Here is a 19,808-nt window from a genome sequence, read left to right as displayed (position 1 = left end):
CTAGACATTAATGTTACATCCTAGAAAAGGACATCTTTTTCAGTGAGCCTGTGTGTTAAGGAGAGCACATTTCTAAAAGTACAAACTTTGTGTCTTAATTGATTGCCTCTGCAGTTACTTCAATGAGAATCAATACCCAGATGAAGCAAAGAGAGAAGAAATTGCAAATGCTTGCAACGCAGTGATACAGAAGCCAGGTAAGGCAGTGAGCGCGCCTGGCTCTGGGCTGCGCTCAGACCAGCATTTGGGACCTCAGTCTCTTCCTCATCCTGGTGGTGCTCTTGGCTCCATTCCCACCATCCTCCTGTGGATGGTCATTGCTCTGTCTTGTTCACACTGTACTTCTGAGGGGGTGATTACACTACTCCAAATTAGGCTTCATGTGGGAAAGTTCCAGTGAGTGTCCTTGCTTGAGATGCGCAACCTTGAAATTACTAGTTTTAAAGACTGTATCGATTTCTTTTTCCAAAAATACAGCATAAACATACCAGTTTCAAAATAGTTTGAAAGTTGGCATACTTAAACAAGATTTGTTAATGTAAATATTAAGATAGTTTTGTAACTTGAAAATTGTATAATTCTGTATTTCTGTTTAAAGAAAGAATTCTTTTTGGAGCGGACTTCTTTCCCATTTCTACATTGGGATGACTTCTTAGCTTGGAGTATTTCCATTCTGAAGTCCAGTTGTTCCTGTGCAAGTCAGCAGAGCCCCTGAAACACTCATACGTCGTGTGCTAAAATGTTCTTCCACAGATTATGGTGGTGGTGGTGGTGTTTTTTTTAAGAAGAAACCATTCTCAGTGAAGAAGAATTGATCTCCATTTGGCCAGTTAATTGGATTGGCTTAAAGGATACATACAGAAGTATCACTTTTTTATGTTTTAAGTTTTATCACTGTTTTGTGATAGTTAAATACTAATTTATTCTCCGTTAGTTAGAAGCCAGACTTCTAACCGTCCAGAACATACACACTCAGCTACAACGACATCGGTATCCTTACTTCTCACAGGCCAAAGCCCTGGCCCTAAGGCTGTGCTGGATGGAACTCAGACTCGTCCTGGAAAGTACTTAACCTCCGTGCATCAAGCGCCTGACCTGTTTCCTGGTCCCGCTACCCACTGAGGGCTAAAAGCTAAAACAGAAAACGATGAAGGAGAAGGGTGGTTGCCATGTTGGTAACCGTGGTGTTATCTGTAAACCGTCACATTTGACAGCAATTTGCAACCTGAATTGTGCTTTGTGTTCCAGTCTAGTTACAATAACAGATGGGCATAGTGACCTCAGTCTTAAGAGGACATGGAGAGTGGTCCCTGTCAAGACAGCAGGAAACTAGTTTATACAGGGCCTTAAAGATGTAAGGGGACTTCAGCTATCTGGGAATGTGGTAAAGAAATAGATTCATCTGAGTAAATGATGCTAATTAAATGAACCTTTCATGTTACTGTCATGTGAACTTTGAATGCTAGCAGGCTGAATCCTTTAATATTTTATGTTGGAATTCATATTGTGTGACTTTCTGAATTGAAGCATTTTGTGTTATTAGAGCTGTCTGTATGTTTATTTATCCATCCTATCCTAAGTTGCTTCAGTCGTGTCTGACTCTGTGTGACCCTATGGACTATAGTCTGCCAGGCTCCTCTGTCCATGGGATTTTCCAGGCAAGAATACTAGAGTGGGTTGCCATGCCCTCCTCCAGGGGATCTTCCCAACCCAGGAACTGAACCCATGTCTCTTGTCTCCTGCATTGGCAGGCGGGTTCTTTACCACTATTTATATGTTTATTCTGGAGAAGGAAATGGCAGCCCATTCCAGTATTCTTGCCTGGAGAATCCCATGGACAGAGGAGGCTGGCAGGCTATAGTCCATGGGGTCACAAGGGTCGGACATGACTTAGCAACTAAACCACCACCACCATATGTTTATTCATTTAATAATTAAGTCTATATATAGTACTAGATCATGCTAAAAAAAAAATTCTATATCTGTTATTCTGGCAATAAATGCAGTGAAAAGAACATTTGGGGAAAAAAAAAGTATTGTCCCTTAAAACTAGCCTCAGATACAGATTTTCTGAATTTTACTGCATGTCTTCACAGGCAAAAAACTGTCAGATCTGGAACGAGTTACCTCCCTGAAAGTATATAACTGGTTTGCTAACAGGCGGAAGGAGATCAAGAGAAGAGCCAATATCGGTAATGTACCCGAGAGGCTGCTGTCTCTTTGAAGGCAGTCCTGAGCCTTGTGTTTAAGAGTGACTTCAGTTTAGAACTGCAGGTCTAAATGAGACTACCCTTTAAGCCTAACAAGAACTGCCCTTATGTTTTTCTTCATTGTATTTTTATAATGTGAAGTTAATATTAATCATACTATTTGTATTGTACTAAGAATGGCATTATTTCTAAACCTCATCATTCTTAATGTGCAGGAATCTGGAATTAGACATGATCTCTGATCAGTTACTCCTGTGTGCAGATGAAAGCTACCTATAAGGCCTTGAGAGGGGGAATGTGACACCCGAAGCCTTTTCATTCTTACCAGGCTATGACCCAGAGGCTAAGAAACAGCTGATTAACAGAACTGGAATAAAAGCGTCTTAATATACAGGGAACCTAGTAAAAAGCAAGATTGAAAAAAAAAAAAGGCATTTAAGAAACATGAATTGATGAGATCAGGATGGTGGGCTGGTTTTGAGCTTCTTAAATTGTATTTCACTTATAAACTTACTTCTTCATCATGACAATCCTCAAATGCTTTATAGAACCCCAAGACAGGAGAGCCATTTAATTAGCTGGTAAGTATGAAGCACCTACCAGTCAGCCACTCAGATGTACACACGAAGTAGCAGGGGCTCCAGAAGGGCAAATGTGTTGTTCCTCCCCCGACCTCTGTGCCATTGAATTCCACCTATCTGCAATTGAGAAGAAATAGGACTTAGTCTAGGGTTTTGTTTTAATTGCATTCTCATTTCCTCAATACAGATTCAGTGTTTAGACCTTTATGATATGGTAACAGATAATTTAGGGATCTGTTTGCTTTTTTCGAAGAAGCAGCAATCCTGGAGAGTCATGGGATAGATGTACAGAGTCCGGGAGGCCACTCCAACAGTGATGACGTGGATGGGAATGACTACTCGGAGCAGGTGAGCCACGGAGCAGGTGCTGCTGGGTACAGAGCGGGTGGGGTCGTATGACAACTCAATTCTGTGGGTGCGCTTTGTCCCGGGTGGGGGGGTGGGGGTGAGCTAAGGTCCCTTCAGCTCTGCTCATGTGTCTAGTTAGATTTTCATATAACTTGAATGTGGTTAAGATTCAGTTGTCCTGTTGAATTTGTGAGAAATCCTTATTCACCCACACGGATTTATTGTCATACAACAGGATACTTGGCAAGTACGCAATGGGGAGGAGGAGGAGGGAAGAAGTTCAGAGGGAGGCAGAGAAGCAGAGAAGGTAGAAGAAGAGAGGAGGATCTGATCCAAACAAGCAAGTTCCACCATCCACCACACACACACTCAATGTCTGAGAGGTGCTAGGGGCTTCGGGCAGCCGCGGCCCTGCCTGGACATGAACCCACCCGCACAGTGGAAGGGCCTACCCGCTTCGGCCCCGTGCCGTGGGAGCCCTCGTGCTGAGACCGTGGTCCGTCCAGAGTCTCTGGAACATGGACACACACACACCCTCTCATAAATGCATGTCTGCTCACCTCACCCTGACTTCCTCTTCATTGCTTAAGGGGGAAAATATATTTAATTGTAGCCACTGGATGGAATAATTCAGTAACTAAGAATGTGGGAGTTTTTCCTCACTTAAAGATATAAATTTTTTAAGGATTTTAAACTCACTCCATTTGGAATATGAAGAGAATGTGTGGTCGCTTCTAGGCGCCAGCGGGAACACATTTGCTCTTTCCTAGTCAGTGTACCCCGCTCAGCCAGCTCGTAAACAAGAGTCCACCATGCTCTCCTTCTGCTCACCATCCTGCAGCTTGAGCGTAGACACTGCCAGAGTCCCTGCAGTTCCATGCTGATCCCTGTTTAAACCAAAGAGCAGCCTGTGAGAATGAACAGTGCTGCCTATACTTCCCAAGGCTTCCCCCACACACCTCCCCCCACCAAGGACCCCCAGTCAGAGCTGCACATTTCACTCTAGAGAATGTTCTGGGAGTCTAAGCAGAAATATCCTTGTTAGTTTACCAGTGTAGATGGATCATTTCCATCCTTTTTCCAGAGGCCCTAAGGGCAGCACATACCATGCTTTTTTCCCAGGAAGGGACTTGCCCTTCCCAAAGCTTTCTGCTGTAGAGTCCCCTGAAGATGACAGGTGAGAAACTTCCACCTTATTTGTAACACCGCCTTCAGTGCCTGATGAACACCCTCCAGTGCAGCTTCCTTTACAGCTGTATTTATCACACAGCGATGTGGAAGGCAAGCTTCACACCTTCCAAGTAAGACACCTGCGCTTCCCTCCCCCAGCTCCCCTTACAGCCGGAGTGCGTAGCCACTTCCGACAGTTACCCTTCTCTCCTGTTGTAACTGAGAATTTGGAGTTTTAGGAGGGTTTTGGCTTATTTTCTACTAAAATGCATTTTTATCCGTAAGGTGTTGGTATCTGTTGTTTTGTCTGGTTCTCTCAACTGAGTGGAGACATCCTGTGAATCGTAATAATGTGTAAGAGCGCCCATCCAGGATGTAAGCTCACTAGTGTGGCCTGCAATCACTAGTGCCATGGTGGTTGCACGCCTGGAATGGTCCAGGTTTGATCGTCATCCCAGCAGTCTTTCTGACAGAAGGAAAAATTCTCAGCCAAAAAAAACACTTTAGTGCTTTTTATCTGCTGAACCATCGAAATGCCAACCAGTAGTCTCTGGACCTGTATCCATTCAGTGTCTACTTAAATACATTTCACCTCTACCCCGTCATGACCCCTCCCACAAATGTTCTGCTCCCCCTTGCCCCAGCATGCTTTTCTGTGAGCTGGAGGGTCTCCCCAGGCCCCAGTAACATCTGCTTCTTCCTTCTGCGCGTCTAGGATGACAGCACTAGCCATAGCGACCACCAGGACCCCATCTCGTTAGCTGTGGAGATGGCGGCAGTCAACCACACTATCTTGGCACTGGCCCGACAAGGAGCCAACGAAATCAAGACAGAGGCCCTGGATGACGACTGACGAGGGAGGGCTGAACGCAAGAAGTTAACTTAGTTTAGATGTAGCACCTTAGCAGACTTTCCTCGGTCCTTAACATGTGTTCTTACAGTATAACTTGCAGTTTCTTGTATGTCAGTTAGCCCTTAGGGTCTTGTTCTGTGAAGATGGCATGGTGCCCTCAGCCTTTGCATATACTCTCTCAGTATTAATTCCCAGTAACTAATAACCAACCAACCAACCAAACTTCCCTCTCCCAGCCCCCGAGGCTAGAAAATCTTGCTGCTCTGTCTTAGCATTTCAAGAAAGTGCTTCCAGGTATTTAGCTAGCCCTCAGTTCTCAAATAGTAGGCTCCGTGTCAAACCTTGGGTACCTTTCGATTCCTGTAACACTAGTCTCTACCCCTCTTCCTTCCCCAAGACTGGTAGGATGCAAGCTGAGGTAGTGTGGCCAAGATTGACAGACGGCATTTGGGGAGTGTCCGCAGAGTAAAAGGAACACTAGAAACCCCCCCTCCACGTGGGAATAATTGATTTCCAGCTGCAATAAGCCGTGCCTCATAATAGTCACACCGTGGCTAGATTATACTTCTTTGGGTGCTGTGCTAAGAATGTCAGTGGAAAAACTCGATCTCAGATTTTGGTTGATGTTAACATGCCTGACACAGACATCCTTTCCTCTCACAAGCTGTGTGACTGAGTAGATAAAATACTGCCTTCTGCCTTTGGGACCATGATTAAACAGAAAAATGACAACAAAAAAAAAGTTAAAAACCCACAAAACCCAGCTTGAGAGCATTGGGAAAAACCATGAGCCGAAGGTGTAATAATGGTGGATGTTATTAGAACCACTATACAGTGCGTGGCACAGGCACGCCCACCGGGAAGGTGCCGGAAGTCACCGCGGAAGCGGCTCTGCCTCCTGTCTGTGTCCCCTTTCCTTGCTACCAAAAACACAGAAAGGTGACTCGAGGATGGAGCTAAGGCCAAAAGTAAGTGAACGAACTTCCAGTCCCTGTAGCCATTAAACTGAAGCCCCTCAACATGAGAGGCTGGTAGAGGACTCTGTAGTGGGATTATGCCTGCTGACTGTCACAAGCGCAAATGCTTTCCTAAATAGGAGCAGAAAAAAGCAGGGGACATTTGCAACTTCCGTGGCGGGTCTGCGAGATGTGACTTGCTTAGGTGTTCTCTTTACTCTGTCCTTGTAGAGGTGTGAAAAGCTATATTGCTACAGGCAATTTATTTAATAATTGGAAGCCATATTGATAATGGATGTGGTAATATTTGTAAAGTTTAATCTACTTTAAGCAGCAGTAACTAATGGAATTTTTTTCCTTGATCACATATGTAGCACTTTTGTTACTTTTTAAAGATATTTATATTTGATAAATCTTTTTTTCATTTTGAGAACTCAAAATACCAAACAGTGAACTTGGTTAGAAAAGTCACCCTGTGATCACCTTGTCATCCAGTAGCGAAATGATGAACTACTCATGCATCCAAGAATATTACATCTGCCAGCCTCGTATGAAAATGATCTCTTGGCATCTCGATTAAAGGACACAGTGTCACGGTGCGTAAGAGGAACAGCTTCCAGTGTAGGCTGCGTCTGAAAGAGGCACAGCCGCTCTGTATTTCCTGCCTCACTCCACCTCTGTGAACGACAAAACCTTGTTTAAAGGGGTATATGCAGAGGGCTGGCTCTTAAGCAAGGTTTCGTCTGTCTGTCCGTCACCTGAAAATGATTTGTAAGATTGAAGGAGGGGGTATTTCCTGACCTCTTCACCCTTCCTCACCCACCAAATGTTTTCAACTTAAAACCATTGAGAGAGAGAGAGAATGACTGGCCTTCCTGTTTTCCCTTCCTCGTCAGTGAGATTCTGAGTATCCGCCAGCTTCCGGCTGGTCTTGCTCCACCTAAGGCACCTGCTGATGCGCTCGCCTCCGTGTCTGTCCATCCTGCTTATGTCAGTGTGAGGAGGCCTTTGGGAGGCATGGAGGTGCTGCCTCTGTGGGTCCGTGACTTTATAGAGCTACAGGCAGGACCTGCTCTTGTTCTAGGATTTCAGGGGGGAAATGTATATATTTTTTTCCAGCTTCCCAGAATTGAAGTAAAGTGGAGTAGTCTTTTTCTGTTTCACTGTATTACTTGAACCAACAAATTCAAGAGTAGCATTTGTTGTTCTCAGGAATGACCCGCCCTCCCCCACCCCCCACATTCATCTTCTTTCTTGGTGTGTTTGACTTTTTATTGCAATTAGACTGTGTTAGCTTTCTTTCCTTTGATATTATTTAGAAAAAAATGTATCTATCTTTCCATCTCGGTGGAATTTTTGTCTACTTACTTTCAGTTAAATCAGAAAGAAAAGGAGAGAGAAAAATATACTGTCTGACAAGCTGCATCCATGATTTATTGTAAGGAGATTATTATAATTGATAGCTTCTTTATGATGGGATTGCTAGTATCATCTGTTCTTGCTGGTTCCTTTTAAAGAAGCAGACTCAAACTATAAAGGCAGCTGCAGTTTCTAAAGAAACAGAGTGATTTCCAGAGAAGAGCCAAAAGGTTTCAGTGTTTTAAGACCTTTCAGGAAGGAAAGAAAGCTTCAGAGAATAAAGGTGAGTATCTGTGAAGGGAGTACCAGGTGCTACCCAGAAATCTGGAAAAAGTGAAAGAATGTGTTTGCCAGGCAGGGTAGCAGCTCCTTGGGTTCAGTAGGAGCAAGAGGAAGAAGCCTTCACCCCTTTCATTAAAGACAGCTGCCGGTCTGCTCTTAACTGCCACTGCCATATGTTTAACTTCAGCTTTCTCACCAAGAGTGAAAATTTAGTTCTTTGGGTCTTCAGTTTAAATCTACTACAGGCTTTTGGTCATCAGCTTGAACTCCGCTGTCTTCTCCGGGCTACCTTAGTTCTTACCATGTGTGTGGAGTTGCCACTAATGAGTAATATCTTTGGGGAGTAAATTTTTTTCTTCAGCTTTTTCAGGTTTAAAGGGTGGTATTAAAATAGAAACCCTAAGTTGCTCTCTGAAGGGAAGATAGACTCTTTGAAAACAATTCCACTGTGTGCTTGTGGCTTTTCTGTCCTCTTTTCTCACTTCCTGCTGTACATTTTTCAGGCCCCAGAGGACTGTTTCAGGGGCTGCTGCTTCCCAGGTGAGGAACCCTTGCAAGCAGTTCCAGGTAACTTATTTTTTTTTTAAGACACTTTCATTGAATTACTGCAGTCACATGCGTAAACTTCCTCCCCTTCTTAAAACAGAGCCTTACAGAGGGAGCTTTTAAAGGTGGACCATCCTAATGCCATTTTTGCATTAAATGAGAACCTTAACACCAGATGAAGGCCAGTCGGTACCAAATAAACCGTGTGGTTTATTTCAGAAGGGTTTGTAAGGCTGGAGTAAAGCTTAGGGCAGTTTTCTTCATAAATCTCGGTCCTCTGAGTGTTAGCTTTGAGTATTAGAGGAGTGTGGTTAGCTTCTTCCCACCTTCGGGGTCTGTAAAGTTCCCACAGTCTGGTGTTTGGCAGGGTAGATCTTCCCCACATCCCCATTGTCCTTCACAGGAAGACCACTTAAGTCCAATCGAGGAGATGGGAGAGTCCGTACCCAGGCCTATAGGGTTGCAGCAGTCTGTGACCAGCAGCTCCTCTATCCAGATGTCCAGGTATGTCTTTACCTCAAAAGGGACAACTCATGAAGAGCTAGCGACAGAGTTGTTTCAATTCTCCCTGTTTGGCCTTTGTACAATTTCAACTAGCAGGTATAAGAAAATCGTCTTTCATTTCATCAGAAATCTACAGGCACATCCTCTCTGTCTGTGGTTAACTCCTCTTCTCTTTGGGCTCCAAACCAAGGCCTCCTCTTGAGCTGACTTCCTGCTGGAATTTTCTCATCTTCTGCAGCAGGCAGAGTAGGGGGTGTGGTCCATCTCGTCACACAGAAGGAGTGTTTACTCCTTCCTGTCTTGCGGCTCTCCTGTTTGACTAGCTACTTATTCCAGTGACCAGCCATTCTCTCTGCCCACCCAGTGGGAATAATCCCTTTTTTCATAAATGAGCCCTGACCCCCGTCCTAAAAATGTGAATATCAAGTCCTTCTCTCTCTTTGGTCTTAAGAACAATTTGGGTAGAAGCAGTCTTCCCATGCAACTATGGCTCTGCCTTTTTGAATTGCTTTTTCTTTTTGTTGTTGTCAGAGAACCACCAGAAGATTTTTTTCCCCAGTGAGTCTCAACAGATTCTTAGGCAATAATTTCTCTTATTGATGACTTTGTGCACAGTCGTGTGCACTCTGCATTGAATAGCCTGACCCTCTACTTGTGCATTGGTTTTCTGTGCTAGCCTGTCTGTGATTTGAATCTTAGGTCAGAGTGCTGATAGAGCTTGTCATTTTGTTGTTGTGATTACACCAGTGTTTTACTACTGTATTCATTGGGCTGCGTTGAGACCAGCCAAATCCATTTATAGCTTTACTGAGCCGCATTTGTTTGTCAGGATTTCCCAAGTGAAAGTTGGGCGCACTGACCAGCTCCTGCTGGTGGTATCTGTTTAGGGGTGGGATGCGGGGTGGGGGGAGGAGTTACAGAAAACATTCCTTTTTGTGTGTTCTCTAAATAACAAGGGTGTTTACTCAGGATTTGGGGATCAGTTGTTCAGTTCAGTCGCTCAGTCGTGTCCGACTCTGTGACCCCATGAATTGCAGCACGCCAGGCCTCCCTGTCCATCACCAACTCCCATCCATCGAGTTGGTGATGCCATCCAGCCATCTCATCCTCTGTCGTCCCCTTCTCCTCCTGCCCCCAATCCCTCCCAGCATCAGAGTCTTTTCCAATGAGTCAACTCTTCGCATGAGGTGGCCAAAGTACTGGAGTTTCAGCTTTAGCAGCATTCCTTCCAAAGAAATCCCAGGGCTGATCTCCTTCAGAATGGACTGGTTGGATTTCCTTGCAGTCCAAGGGACTCTCGAGAGTCTTCTCCAACACCACAGTTCAAAAGCATCAATTCATCAGCACTCAGCCTTCTTCAGAGTCCAACTCTCACATCCATACATGACCACAGGAAAAACCATAGCCTTGACTAGACAGACCTTTGTTGGCAAAGTAATGTCTCTGCTTTTCAATATGCTGTCTAGGTTGGTCATAACTTTCCTTCCAAGGAGTAAGCGTCTTTTAATTTCATGGCTGCAGTCACCATCTGCAGTGATTTTGGAGCCCACGAAAATAAAGTCTGACACTGTTTCCCCGTCTGTTTCCCATGAGGTGATGTTAGCCACATTAAGTTTGGCAAACTGAGTTGTGTGCTCTGAAAACCCTCTTCTTTTTCCTGATCTCCATACTGTCTAGTTGACCATTACCCGCTAACACCTAAGTTACCCAGTTGAGAGCAGAAGGGTTTACCTGCGAGGCAGCAATGAGTGCCCAGGCTCTCCTGAGGGAAAGTTTCCCCAGAGCTGAGGGGGCCCTTCCTTTTCTAGTCCTGTGGTCTCCTTCACTATATGCTTCTCTTCCCAAAAGAATGCTAATCACTTTAGAGAAAAGATCTCTTTATCCCTCTTAAGAGAAACTGCGAACCCCCCACGCTCAGGTGGTGGGTTTCTAAACGCATGAAGCCCACAAGCCCATCTTCCCCCACAGAAACCCCCTCCCAAACCAGCCATACAAGAGGCCGTTCTTCATGCTCGCTGGCTGTCTGTGCCAGCTTGCTCATCTTGCCATCTCAGAGGCTGACTCGCTACACGCTTATAAATTGAGAACTTTCCATATCAGCTGCATTCTTCCTCCTCAGTGGGGAGGAAAAACAGCAGCAGAAGGAAAGCTAACAACCTGAGAAATCTAGGTTTCTATAATAATGCTTTTCTTTTCTAATCAAGAGGGGAATAAATGTAGAAGAGAGGGAAAATCTGGCTGCACCCCAGGACCCTACATCCTGTGCTCACCCAGAGACCTCGAGGACTCTGGTAGGCACCCTGGGAGTGCAGGCATGTCTGTCCTGGACTTAGTTACCTCGTTCTTTCCGTGACACCTGGGGCCAAGCAGCGAGCAGAACTAAATCTAGTTCATTCCATTCAAGTGAGCTCAGTTCACCACCCGCATTTCACACCCACTGACTCACTAGCCAGCTCCCAAACACCAAGCAGAAGGGCGCTTTGGCGGGGCCTCTGCCCTTGTCTCCTGGCATCCCGCTTACTTGGAGAGCTCTGGGAGCCGTTCGCCCCATCTGGGCAGCAGTGTCGTGCCCGCCAGTGGGTGTGGGGGCAGCAGGGGGACAGGGACACCAGCTCGCCTGGCGCTTCACACACCTCGGGACACCGGCTCCCTTGACTCCGTTCTCATTTTCTCTCAAATAAAAATGGCTCTCTACAGCCATAATTAACTCTCAAATTCACATTGGTGTGCTGTGATCAAATGAAGGTTTGCCTGAATCCTTTCAAAGTGTAACCATGGTAATTGAGGGGGGTGGAGAAGAATGAATATATAAAAATATAATGACAATTGTTCTGAATGACTGAGTGTCCTCCTGACATGTAATTAGCTGTTTTAGCAAGATGTAGATTGGCATGGTCATAATTAAAAGGATTTCTGTCCTTTATGAGACTGGAGATGGCAGATCTCCCGTTCCCTGTTCCCTTTGAGCTCTAATGCTCCCTAGAACGTTTGGAACAGCAACTCAGTAAACTGAAATAATGACATAGTGTTTGCGTCCGCGCCAAAGTGAAAGGAAAGGATTTGGAGTGATTTCAGCTCCCAAATGGAAGCCTTTGATTAGTGCTCCCCAGTTGACTTCTAAGTCGCACTAAACCTCTCCCTCACATCCAGTCTCAGCCTGCTCCGTCTTTGGGATTCTGACTCAAGTTTCTGCCAAACAGAGTCCACCACTGCGGCGCCTCCAGGTCACTCTGTCCCACGTGCTGACCAGCTCAGGTGCCGCGCTGGCCTTATCTGAGGCTTCCTGCCTAACAGACTGCGGAGAATTCTCCATTGCTCCTTGGTCGCCTGCGGTCCCCGTTGCTGTCACCATCAGAACGTGTTTTTCAGACACGAGCTTGCACTTGAGCTAAGTGAGATTTTCATAACCTGGGGCAGAAGACATGGCCTGGACACACCTGAAAGAAGCACGGCGCGGCCTGAGTGCTGCTGTCGGCCCCGCCCCGCCACTGCCGCAGGGTAGGGCCTGCCTGAGTTCCACCCAGGTCTGCTCACGTCACTGGCGGTTCCTCGTGTCAGCAGCCTCTGGTTCTCGAACTTGCCCCCCTTGTACTGCCATGTCAGTGGGATAGTCCCCCGGCCCTTCCCCACCCACGTTCCCTCCCTCCCACCTCGTCCCTTTGAACGCTGTGGGGTCTTGACGCCATACACGGCTTCCTGCCCACAGAGCCCGCATTCTCACCTGGAGGCCTCAGGCTGGACGGGAGCCGCCGCCTCGCTCTCTGAATGGGCCTCGTTTGGTTTCCCCGTCACTTCAGTTGCACGATGCAGAGTGAGTCTATGTGAATACCAGCACCAGCAGAGTGCCAGGGGCCCCTCACAAGCTGTTTCACCGGAGGCTCCTGACCGCGCTGGTGAGCCTGGCCCCTAAGCCCTTTCTTCTTCAGGCCTGGACACTCCAGGGTGGGGCAGCAGCCACCCTAAAGAAAACACAGCTCTTGTTTTTGTTCACACTTTGCTGCTGACCCTTGTGTAGCAGCCTTGCCCCCTCCACATAGCAGAGGGACTCCTACTCCAAACATTAAAGGTCAGTTCCATCAAATTGCTGAGGTAAGCTGCTGCTTCATAACCGTCCTCCCCCTTCATCCCCAAACACAGACACACACAATCGGGATAGTTGCTGCCTTGGGGTTCTTTTTTTCCCCACCTCAAAATACTTACAGTCCAGTGTACAGCAGTCAGGGAAGATAATGCCACAAGAGGTTCTTCCTCAGAGCCGCTTCTCCTACAAGATTAGAAGCAACTGACCCCTGCTTCCCCATCCATGCACAGCCATGGTGCCTCTCTGGGGATCCCCGCCATCTTCTGACGGTTGGAATGGTTGCAGGTTTATGAGGACCAGGGTATTGCATCTTGTCTTCCCAACTGCTGTCTCCATTAGAACAGAGAATCCGTTTTAAGATTAGCGATTCAGAGAACTGACCAGCTGAGTCTATGACTTGTGAGCCATGCATTCAGCCAGCGAGCAGAACATTCTGATTATCTGCTTACATTCAAAGAAAATAGAACTATCACTGCAGTTAAAACCTTCCAACACAGTATTTTAGGGATCAAAGTCTTAGATGTGCTGCTTAAAGGATGGTTCTACTTAAAAAGAACTGGAGCTGGTGAGACATTTCCCTACCCAGATGCTTCCAGAAGCCACTCTGGTGATTCAGGAAACCCTTCATCACCCCAGCCCCCACTAAAAAGAAAGTAGAGCCAACTTACCAAAATCAGTGAAAACATAGATAGTGCTTATCCCTGAATATGTATTTTTGGGAATAAAACACCAGAAGTAACCAGAGTACAAGCCGCCGTCCTAAACTGTCATAAACGCTCAGACCACCCAAGCATCTGAAGTGCGTAGTAGCTGCTGACATGCCCTAGCCTGTCCTGTCCTGTGTGCCTGGCGCTGCGCTGAGTGTGTTCACTGTCTTGTTTATTCTTGAAGCAGTACCCTCTGCATGGAGTCAAGTAAACTCTCTAGGTGCTGCTTTCATTTTAGTAGGAAGATAGCAGGATGTCCTGGAGAAGGCGATGGCACCCCACTCCAGTACTCTTGCCTGGAAAATCCCATGGACGGAGGATACTGGCAGGCTGCAGTCCAGGGGGTCGCTAAGAGTCGGACACGACTGAGCGACTTCACTTTTACTTTTCACTTTTCCTGCATTGGAGAAAGAAATGGCAACCCACTCCAGTGTTCTTGCCTGGAGAATCCCAGGGATGGGGGAGCCTGGTGGGCTTCCGTCTATGGGGTCGCACAGAGTCGGACACGACTGAAGTGACTTAGCAGCAGGACGTCCACCTGGCCTTGTTGATGAATTCTCTGCACTCCATCTGCTCCTCTCTCGCGGGCAGGGCAGGCTGGTCCCCGCTGTTGCCATCATTTCTTTGCCGACACGGGGCCAGCGTCACCATGATGATCTGGACACCAGGTCACCCCTCTTTGGCTCTCCTTGGCACCTCTCCTCTGCCACTCATGGTGACGGGCACACAGTGGCACTTAGCACCCGTGGCGTAAGCCCTCGTTTCAAGTCCGCTGTCCCATCTCCACCTCTAGGAGGCAGATGTGAAGGTCTTGCCCTTTGCTGGGAAGGAAGGTCTTGGCTCTGTTTTCTGGGGGGGAACCTGAATGTCCCAGCTCTTGGGTGTGGCTGCACTTTGTGGAGGCAGAGTATCCAAGGTCACTCTTCCTGTTCTCTCTCTATTCTGAGCATCTTTTCAGTGCCTGTGTTTGGGAGGTTCGCTAAGCCGTTCCAACTCACTCTGCCGCGCCCTCCACCATAGTCACAAGAGGTAGTGGGGCTGGGCCAGTGCTGGGTAAGTGTCTGCTCCGCCGTGGGCTCTCCGGCAGCCAGAGCTTTCTGATAACCATGGTTCAGCCCAGGGGCCAGCTGCCTGGATGTTCGTGTGTCACCTCAGTGACTGTTGTCAGGGACATGGGCTCCAAGGTGGCCTGAGGACTTCAACTTGACTAAAATTCACCTCCCTCCTTCCCCTCTGCTCCAGCTCTTTGCCTCCCAAAGTGGATTCTGTCACCTCTCTTCCAGCCGCTTAGTCCCACCCTCAGGAGACGTGAGACACGCAGGGTCGATCCCTGGGTTGAGAAGAAGCCCTGGAGAAGGAAATGGCAAACCACTTCAGTATTCTTGCTTGGAGAATCCCATGGACAGAGGAGCCTGGTGGGCTCAGTCCATGGGGTCGCACAGAGTTGGACATGACTGAGGAACTAGCACTTTCATGCATTATTGAAGCCCCCGAGAGTAGAAGCCACGCCAGGAGCAATGCCTCACTGGGAGTGGCCCCGGGAGAGGGTCTCCAGATTGACAGGAGGGCTCGGTGGCCCCTGGAATTGGCACCTTGTTGCACTAGCTGGGTTGTGACTCCCCACCAAATAAGCCCACCCTTAGAGTGAAGGGAAGAAGGTACTGGTCCTGACTTGACATCTCTGGGGGTGGGGGCAGTGAAATGTGAAAAGGGAGACGTGGACTCTCCCCAAGGACGGCGAGTGTGACTCACCAGGTGGTGTGCACGCCGAGCTGGTCACAGCACTCGGTTCCTAATGTCCCGGCGCTTCCGGGTCGGGTCTGACGTCAGTCAGGCTTCCGTGGAGCACGGACGCCTCCTGCTTTACTGGAACCATGAGCCCTGCAAAAAGTGGTGAGGGTGATTTTTCCAACTCATCATTCATTGAAGCAGTTAAACTGGAAATAGAACATTAGTGCTGTGTTAAAGTAAACAGCAGCCCATCTAGTGGTATTACCATGAAGTCTCTAGTTTTTAATGCCGGATCCGTGGGAGGCGGGCAGTACATGTTAGCGATGGACTGAACGGAGGTGAGAGAGCTCAGGCGTGGGCTGCTGTCAGGAGCAGGAGTGTTAGTCATTTGCCTTGAGAAACACATCTCAGTATTGTTAGTTAGTGAACCCCTTAATCATGCATCTCTGAAAACGGGCACCACAAAACCAAAGTTACTGGGGGCAGGAGGGGTGGCACTCCGGCAAGGCTGCTCTCGATGGTGTGCCGGTTCTCCTCGGACGCTCCTCTCAGAAGGGTCTCTCCTCTGCCTAATAGTTTTACTCACACTGGTCATAGAAGGCAAGTCCATGCAGCCCACGCCTCCCCCTAGCCCTCTGGCCCTCGGCCTGCCCCTGCATATGTTCTGCCCACCTTGGGTTCACCCGCTGTCCCCACCAGAAGATGCCAAGAACATCCTCGCCGCCTCCCTGGAAGAGCCCACAGCCTTCTCTGACCCCCTGGGCTCCCCTCCCTCCCACGGCCACTCTGGGTACGCAGTACCTTCCGAGGGTCAGTTTCTCTTTGTTTTTTAAGTGCCTGCACAAGGTGCAGACCTCTGGGACCTGCCAGAGAGTCGGCCTGTGCCCTGCCCTTCCCTCCCCAACCCTGCACTGGGCCCCTGGGGGGTGTGTGGCAGCTGCCCCCTGCCAGGGTCCCCGGGCTCCACAGGCCGGACAACTCCAAAGGTGAGCGCGCGGGGTGCAGTGTTTGAGGCTGGCTGTGTCCCTCTTGCCTGCGCCGCTGCGGTCACGATCACAGACTGTGGAGGCGCCTGCTTAGCTAGCAAGTGAGCAGAGTGGAAGTGGGGCAGCCGCCGCAGGTGCATCCAGACCCAAGAGGGCAAAGAATCAGAGTTAAGACCAGGATGACTCACCTGCCGGTCACTGGAACCCTGGCTGCCTGGCTCATCCTGTTCTGTCTGTGGGATCGAGGTGTCTGCCCACAAGGGCCGAGGAAAGCCGTCACCAGTAGGGGGAAACGAGATCAGAAGTGCGCCTTTGAAGATGACTGTGAGAGTATTCGTTTGCTTCTCTTTTAAAGTACGTGGAGTCTGAGCTGAATTCGGGGCCTTGGTCACGTGGCAGGTGGACGAGGGTTGTCCTGGGACCGCGCTGTTGACATCAAGGCACTGAGCTGTGCTCGGATGGGGGCTGGTGTGCTCCAAGGTTGTGCAGAATGGGACAGTCCATACGCAGGCACTTTATTTTCATGAATAATCCAGGCTTTTCGTTCAGACAGTGGAATAACCCACACGCTGGGCCTTCCCATTTAACATGTATGGCGTTTGCTGGAGGAATTGTGAGCAAGTGGCACGGGGCGGGGTTGACGGAGGCAGTGGGTGGGCAAGTCTGCCGTGGGGCGGCCACGCACAGGCCCCTGGTTCTCCAGGTGCCGGGTCCAGGTTCCACCAGCGCCGATCGGCTCCCTGGGTTGTAGCTGTGGCAAGGCTGAATGGGGGAGAGGCTGGTTTCTCTCAGCTCACTGGATGTGGGCTCTGGGTCGCCTGGCACTGGGTGACGGTTTGTTCCGTCTTCCTGGGCATTCGTTGCAGGGATGGGAGCTACTGGTGTAGTGAATTCTAAAGTGGAAAGTGAGTTGACGATGGTCATTTGATCAGATGTCTCGGGACTGCCCGAAAGTATTTAGCATCCACCAAATAGTCGAGTACCTGTGACAGGCCGGGGGGCCCTGCCCAGCAGGGGCGGGTGTTGCAGGGCACATCACCCCTCTGCCCCTGCTGCCACGTCCTAGTCTTCGTGTTTCCCTCTGGCGTCTCTGGGTCTCTGTCCCCACCTTGTGCACCATGCGTCCCTGAGGGGAGTCGCACCTGTGTCTTGAGTCTGCTGTAAGGTGTTCAGTCTACCTCAAGGGGTCGTCATGGTCAGCTCTGTCCCGTAGCAGTCCTTCCAACGTCGCCACACACACTGGAATGTATATCTGCCCTGGCCCCGGCCCACCTTCGTCAGTCACCCTCCTGACCCCATCTCTTCCTCTGTCACCACAAACTCCTAGTGCAAATTGGATGCTGCTTTAAATGTGAAAACAATTGTTCAAAAGCTATAAAACCTGAATGAAAGCTAAAGCTGAATTTATAAGCCTTGTTGCATATGAGCCAAAAGTGCAAAAAGCTCTATATAATGAACTAACCTGCCACTCGTATAAATATAAATATATATAAATATATTAAAATCAGACTGTTCTACAAAATTGTGTATTTGTATTTTTGTGTACGTACAATTTTCTGCTAAGCAGAAGGAGGATGTAGTATAGGATGCTGTGAGAAGAGATTCGGTTTAATCCTGTTTCTTTGTTACTTATTTTTGTTAACATCAGATGCCTGTCTTTGTCTCACGTGTATGACACTGTTTGGAAATCTGCAGTATCTCTCTTCCTTAGGGCCAGTGTCCTCTAGAGAATGAAACCTGGGGTGGAAAGAGCCGTCCTGGGCATCGGACATGGGGCAGGGGCCCAGGTTGCCCGGGTGCCACTGGAGGCCCTGAGGTGAGACTAAGGGAACCAGAACTCCCCTTTCTAGAAATCAGCTTCCAAAACAAGACTGTCAGCGCTAAGGCAGACTCCCCACCGGGAGGGGGTGCGCACGAGGGCCAGAAGGTCGCCCAGGGAGCCAGCCTGGCTCCCTGGGCTCTGGCCCCTCTTCCACCTAGTTGCTGCCTTTTTCAGATCAGGTTACAAAATGCCTCCCCTCTGCTGAGCTGCTGGCGCCTCATCCCCCAGGCCTCCAGCCCCAGCTCCCTGGAGGGTCTCGGAACCCACCTTCCCGGTGCTAACACACGAGGCGGTAGTGCGGCTGCCAGCAGTGGCCAGAAACGAGCCTCACGCTGGCTCTGCGCGCCCCGGACAGCCGGCCTGCCCCACTCCCGCCCACCTCTCGGCGTGCTCCCACCAGCCAGCGCCCCCCAGCCCCGACGTGAACCTTCTCTAGGGAGAGCGATACTGCACCTTCGCCTGTGGGACTCATATTTATAACAATGTGTGATGACTGTAGCAAACAGCCCTTGTTTCTGGATGTACATGGTCCGAGAAACAAGCGCTCTCTTGTATTGATTAAAATAGTTCCAACGAGTCCTGTATCCTTGTATCTCCTATTCTGGATTAGTGCCTTTTGGACAGTAGACTGTTCTGTAATTAAAATGTAGTATACTGCTTTTTTGTACAGTTTTGTTTTAATAAAACTTTTTTTTAATTTGTGTTTATTTTAGTATTGTACCTATTAGAGAATAAAATGTATAACTGAACAAAAGCTGGCCGGGATTTCTTTGAGTAAGAACTGTCATTCGGGAAGTGCCCAACCCTTCTGTCTTGAACATCGGTCCCTTCATGCTTTAAGAACAGTCTAGCATCCCAGAGACAGGAGATCGCTGGGAAGGGGTTCAGGGGATGATCAGGCATCTCCTAGTTGAGGGAATGTCTGCCGGGAATCTGGGCCCTGCTGCCTCCAGCCTGCGCTCCCTTCATGTCTGCCTGAATTTCCCAGGAGAAGCCGGGCCTTCCCGTAGCTTCCCCTCCGTGGTCCCCTCAACACAGGCCGCACGCCCACGTCCTGAAATCACTAGGATGCCAGCAGCTGCTCTTCCCCGAGGCCCACAGCCCTTGCTTGGCCGAGCTGCACCCTCAGCACCTCGCTTTCCTACGGAAGCCCTCTTTCCTGGGGCTTCACCTTCAACGTGAGAGAAAGCTGAAGCTTCGTTCCCTGCGTTTCTTTAAGGCATCTAATGGTCGGGAGCAAATTCTTAAGCAGGACCAAAGGACCAGGTGCCCAAGCTCCCATCTCACCTGACAGGTTTACCAACCCCTTCTCAGAAAAGGGAGCCAGGGTTCGTCCCGGCTTTAGGCTTTACGCTCCAAGCTTTAGGCTGCCAGTAGAGAGATGAGCAGGCTTGCGGAGGAGGGCGATTCCCAGGCCACCGCCACCCCATGCTGCTCCTGTTTGGGCCAGGACTGCTCCTTCCGGTTGTGCCCACAGCATCCCATCCCTGCACATCTAGAGTCCTCCAAACACATTTGCCTGGAGGGAACCTCCTCCGCCCCCCAGAGCTCCAGGGCCCCCAGCTGGTGGGCACCACGCTCTAGTTCATGACCATGGGGCTCCTCTGGCAACACGAGGCCCAGTGCAGGACGGCACGCAGCTGTTCCGAGTGACCCAGCGAGTGAGCGAACG

The 19,808-nt window shown here is 49.0% G+C and overlaps 2 protein-coding genes and 1 long non-coding RNA gene across 13 annotated transcripts in view; 2 read left to right on the top strand and 1 right to left on the bottom strand.

Annotated features, from left to right (window-relative positions):
• HMBOX1 (homeobox containing 1) overlaps positions 1 to 15,041 on the top strand; it is a 201,700-nt gene extending 186,659 nt beyond the window's left edge. The window contains exons 7-11 of one of the 11 annotated variants that reach the window (XM_055577733.1): positions 115 to 197; positions 2,097 to 2,192; positions 3,051 to 3,139; positions 3,375 to 3,446; positions 5,025 to 15,041. In XM_055577733.1, coding sequence (XP_055433708.1) covers positions 115 to 197; positions 2,097 to 2,192; positions 3,051 to 3,139; positions 3,375 to 3,446; positions 5,025 to 5,162 — 478 coding nt within the window. In that variant the 3' untranslated portion in view covers positions 5,163 to 15,041. Of the gene's footprint in view, positions 1 to 114; positions 198 to 2,096; positions 2,193 to 3,044; positions 3,140 to 3,374; positions 4,604 to 5,024 lie in introns of those variants that run through there. The other 10 variants (XM_055577732.1, XM_055577731.1, XM_055577737.1 and 7 more) reach the window with 10 other exon arrangements.
• Positions 2,684 to 3,962, bottom strand: LOC129649841 (uncharacterized). The gene is made up of 2 exons (XR_008713308.1): positions 3,839 to 3,962; positions 2,684 to 2,908 (listed from the first exon to the last, which is right to left on the bottom strand). It is a non-coding gene; the product is annotated as an uncharacterized LOC129649841 (long non-coding RNA).
• On the top strand, positions 6,635 to 18,890 carry LOC129650911 (uncharacterized). The gene is made up of 6 exons (XM_055579691.1): positions 6,635 to 6,714; positions 7,015 to 7,152; positions 7,682 to 7,760; positions 8,263 to 8,326; positions 8,709 to 8,809; positions 18,026 to 18,890. The coding sequence occupies exons 1-6, from the start codon at positions 6,635 to 6,637 to the stop codon at positions 18,614 to 18,616; spliced, it is 1,053 nt and encodes a 350-aa protein (XP_055435666.1). The 3' UTR covers positions 18,617 to 18,890.
• The last annotated feature ends 918 nt before the right edge of the window (positions 18,891 to 19,808 follow it).

Source organism: Bubalus kerabau, chromosome 4 (assembly GCF_029407905.1).
Source record: "Bubalus kerabau isolate K-KA32 ecotype Philippines breed swamp buffalo chromosome 4, PCC_UOA_SB_1v2, whole genome shotgun sequence".
Lineage (NCBI taxonomy): Eukaryota > Metazoa > Chordata > Mammalia > Artiodactyla > Bovidae > Bubalus > Bubalus kerabau.
This window is presented reverse-complemented; position numbering and strand designations above follow the sequence as displayed.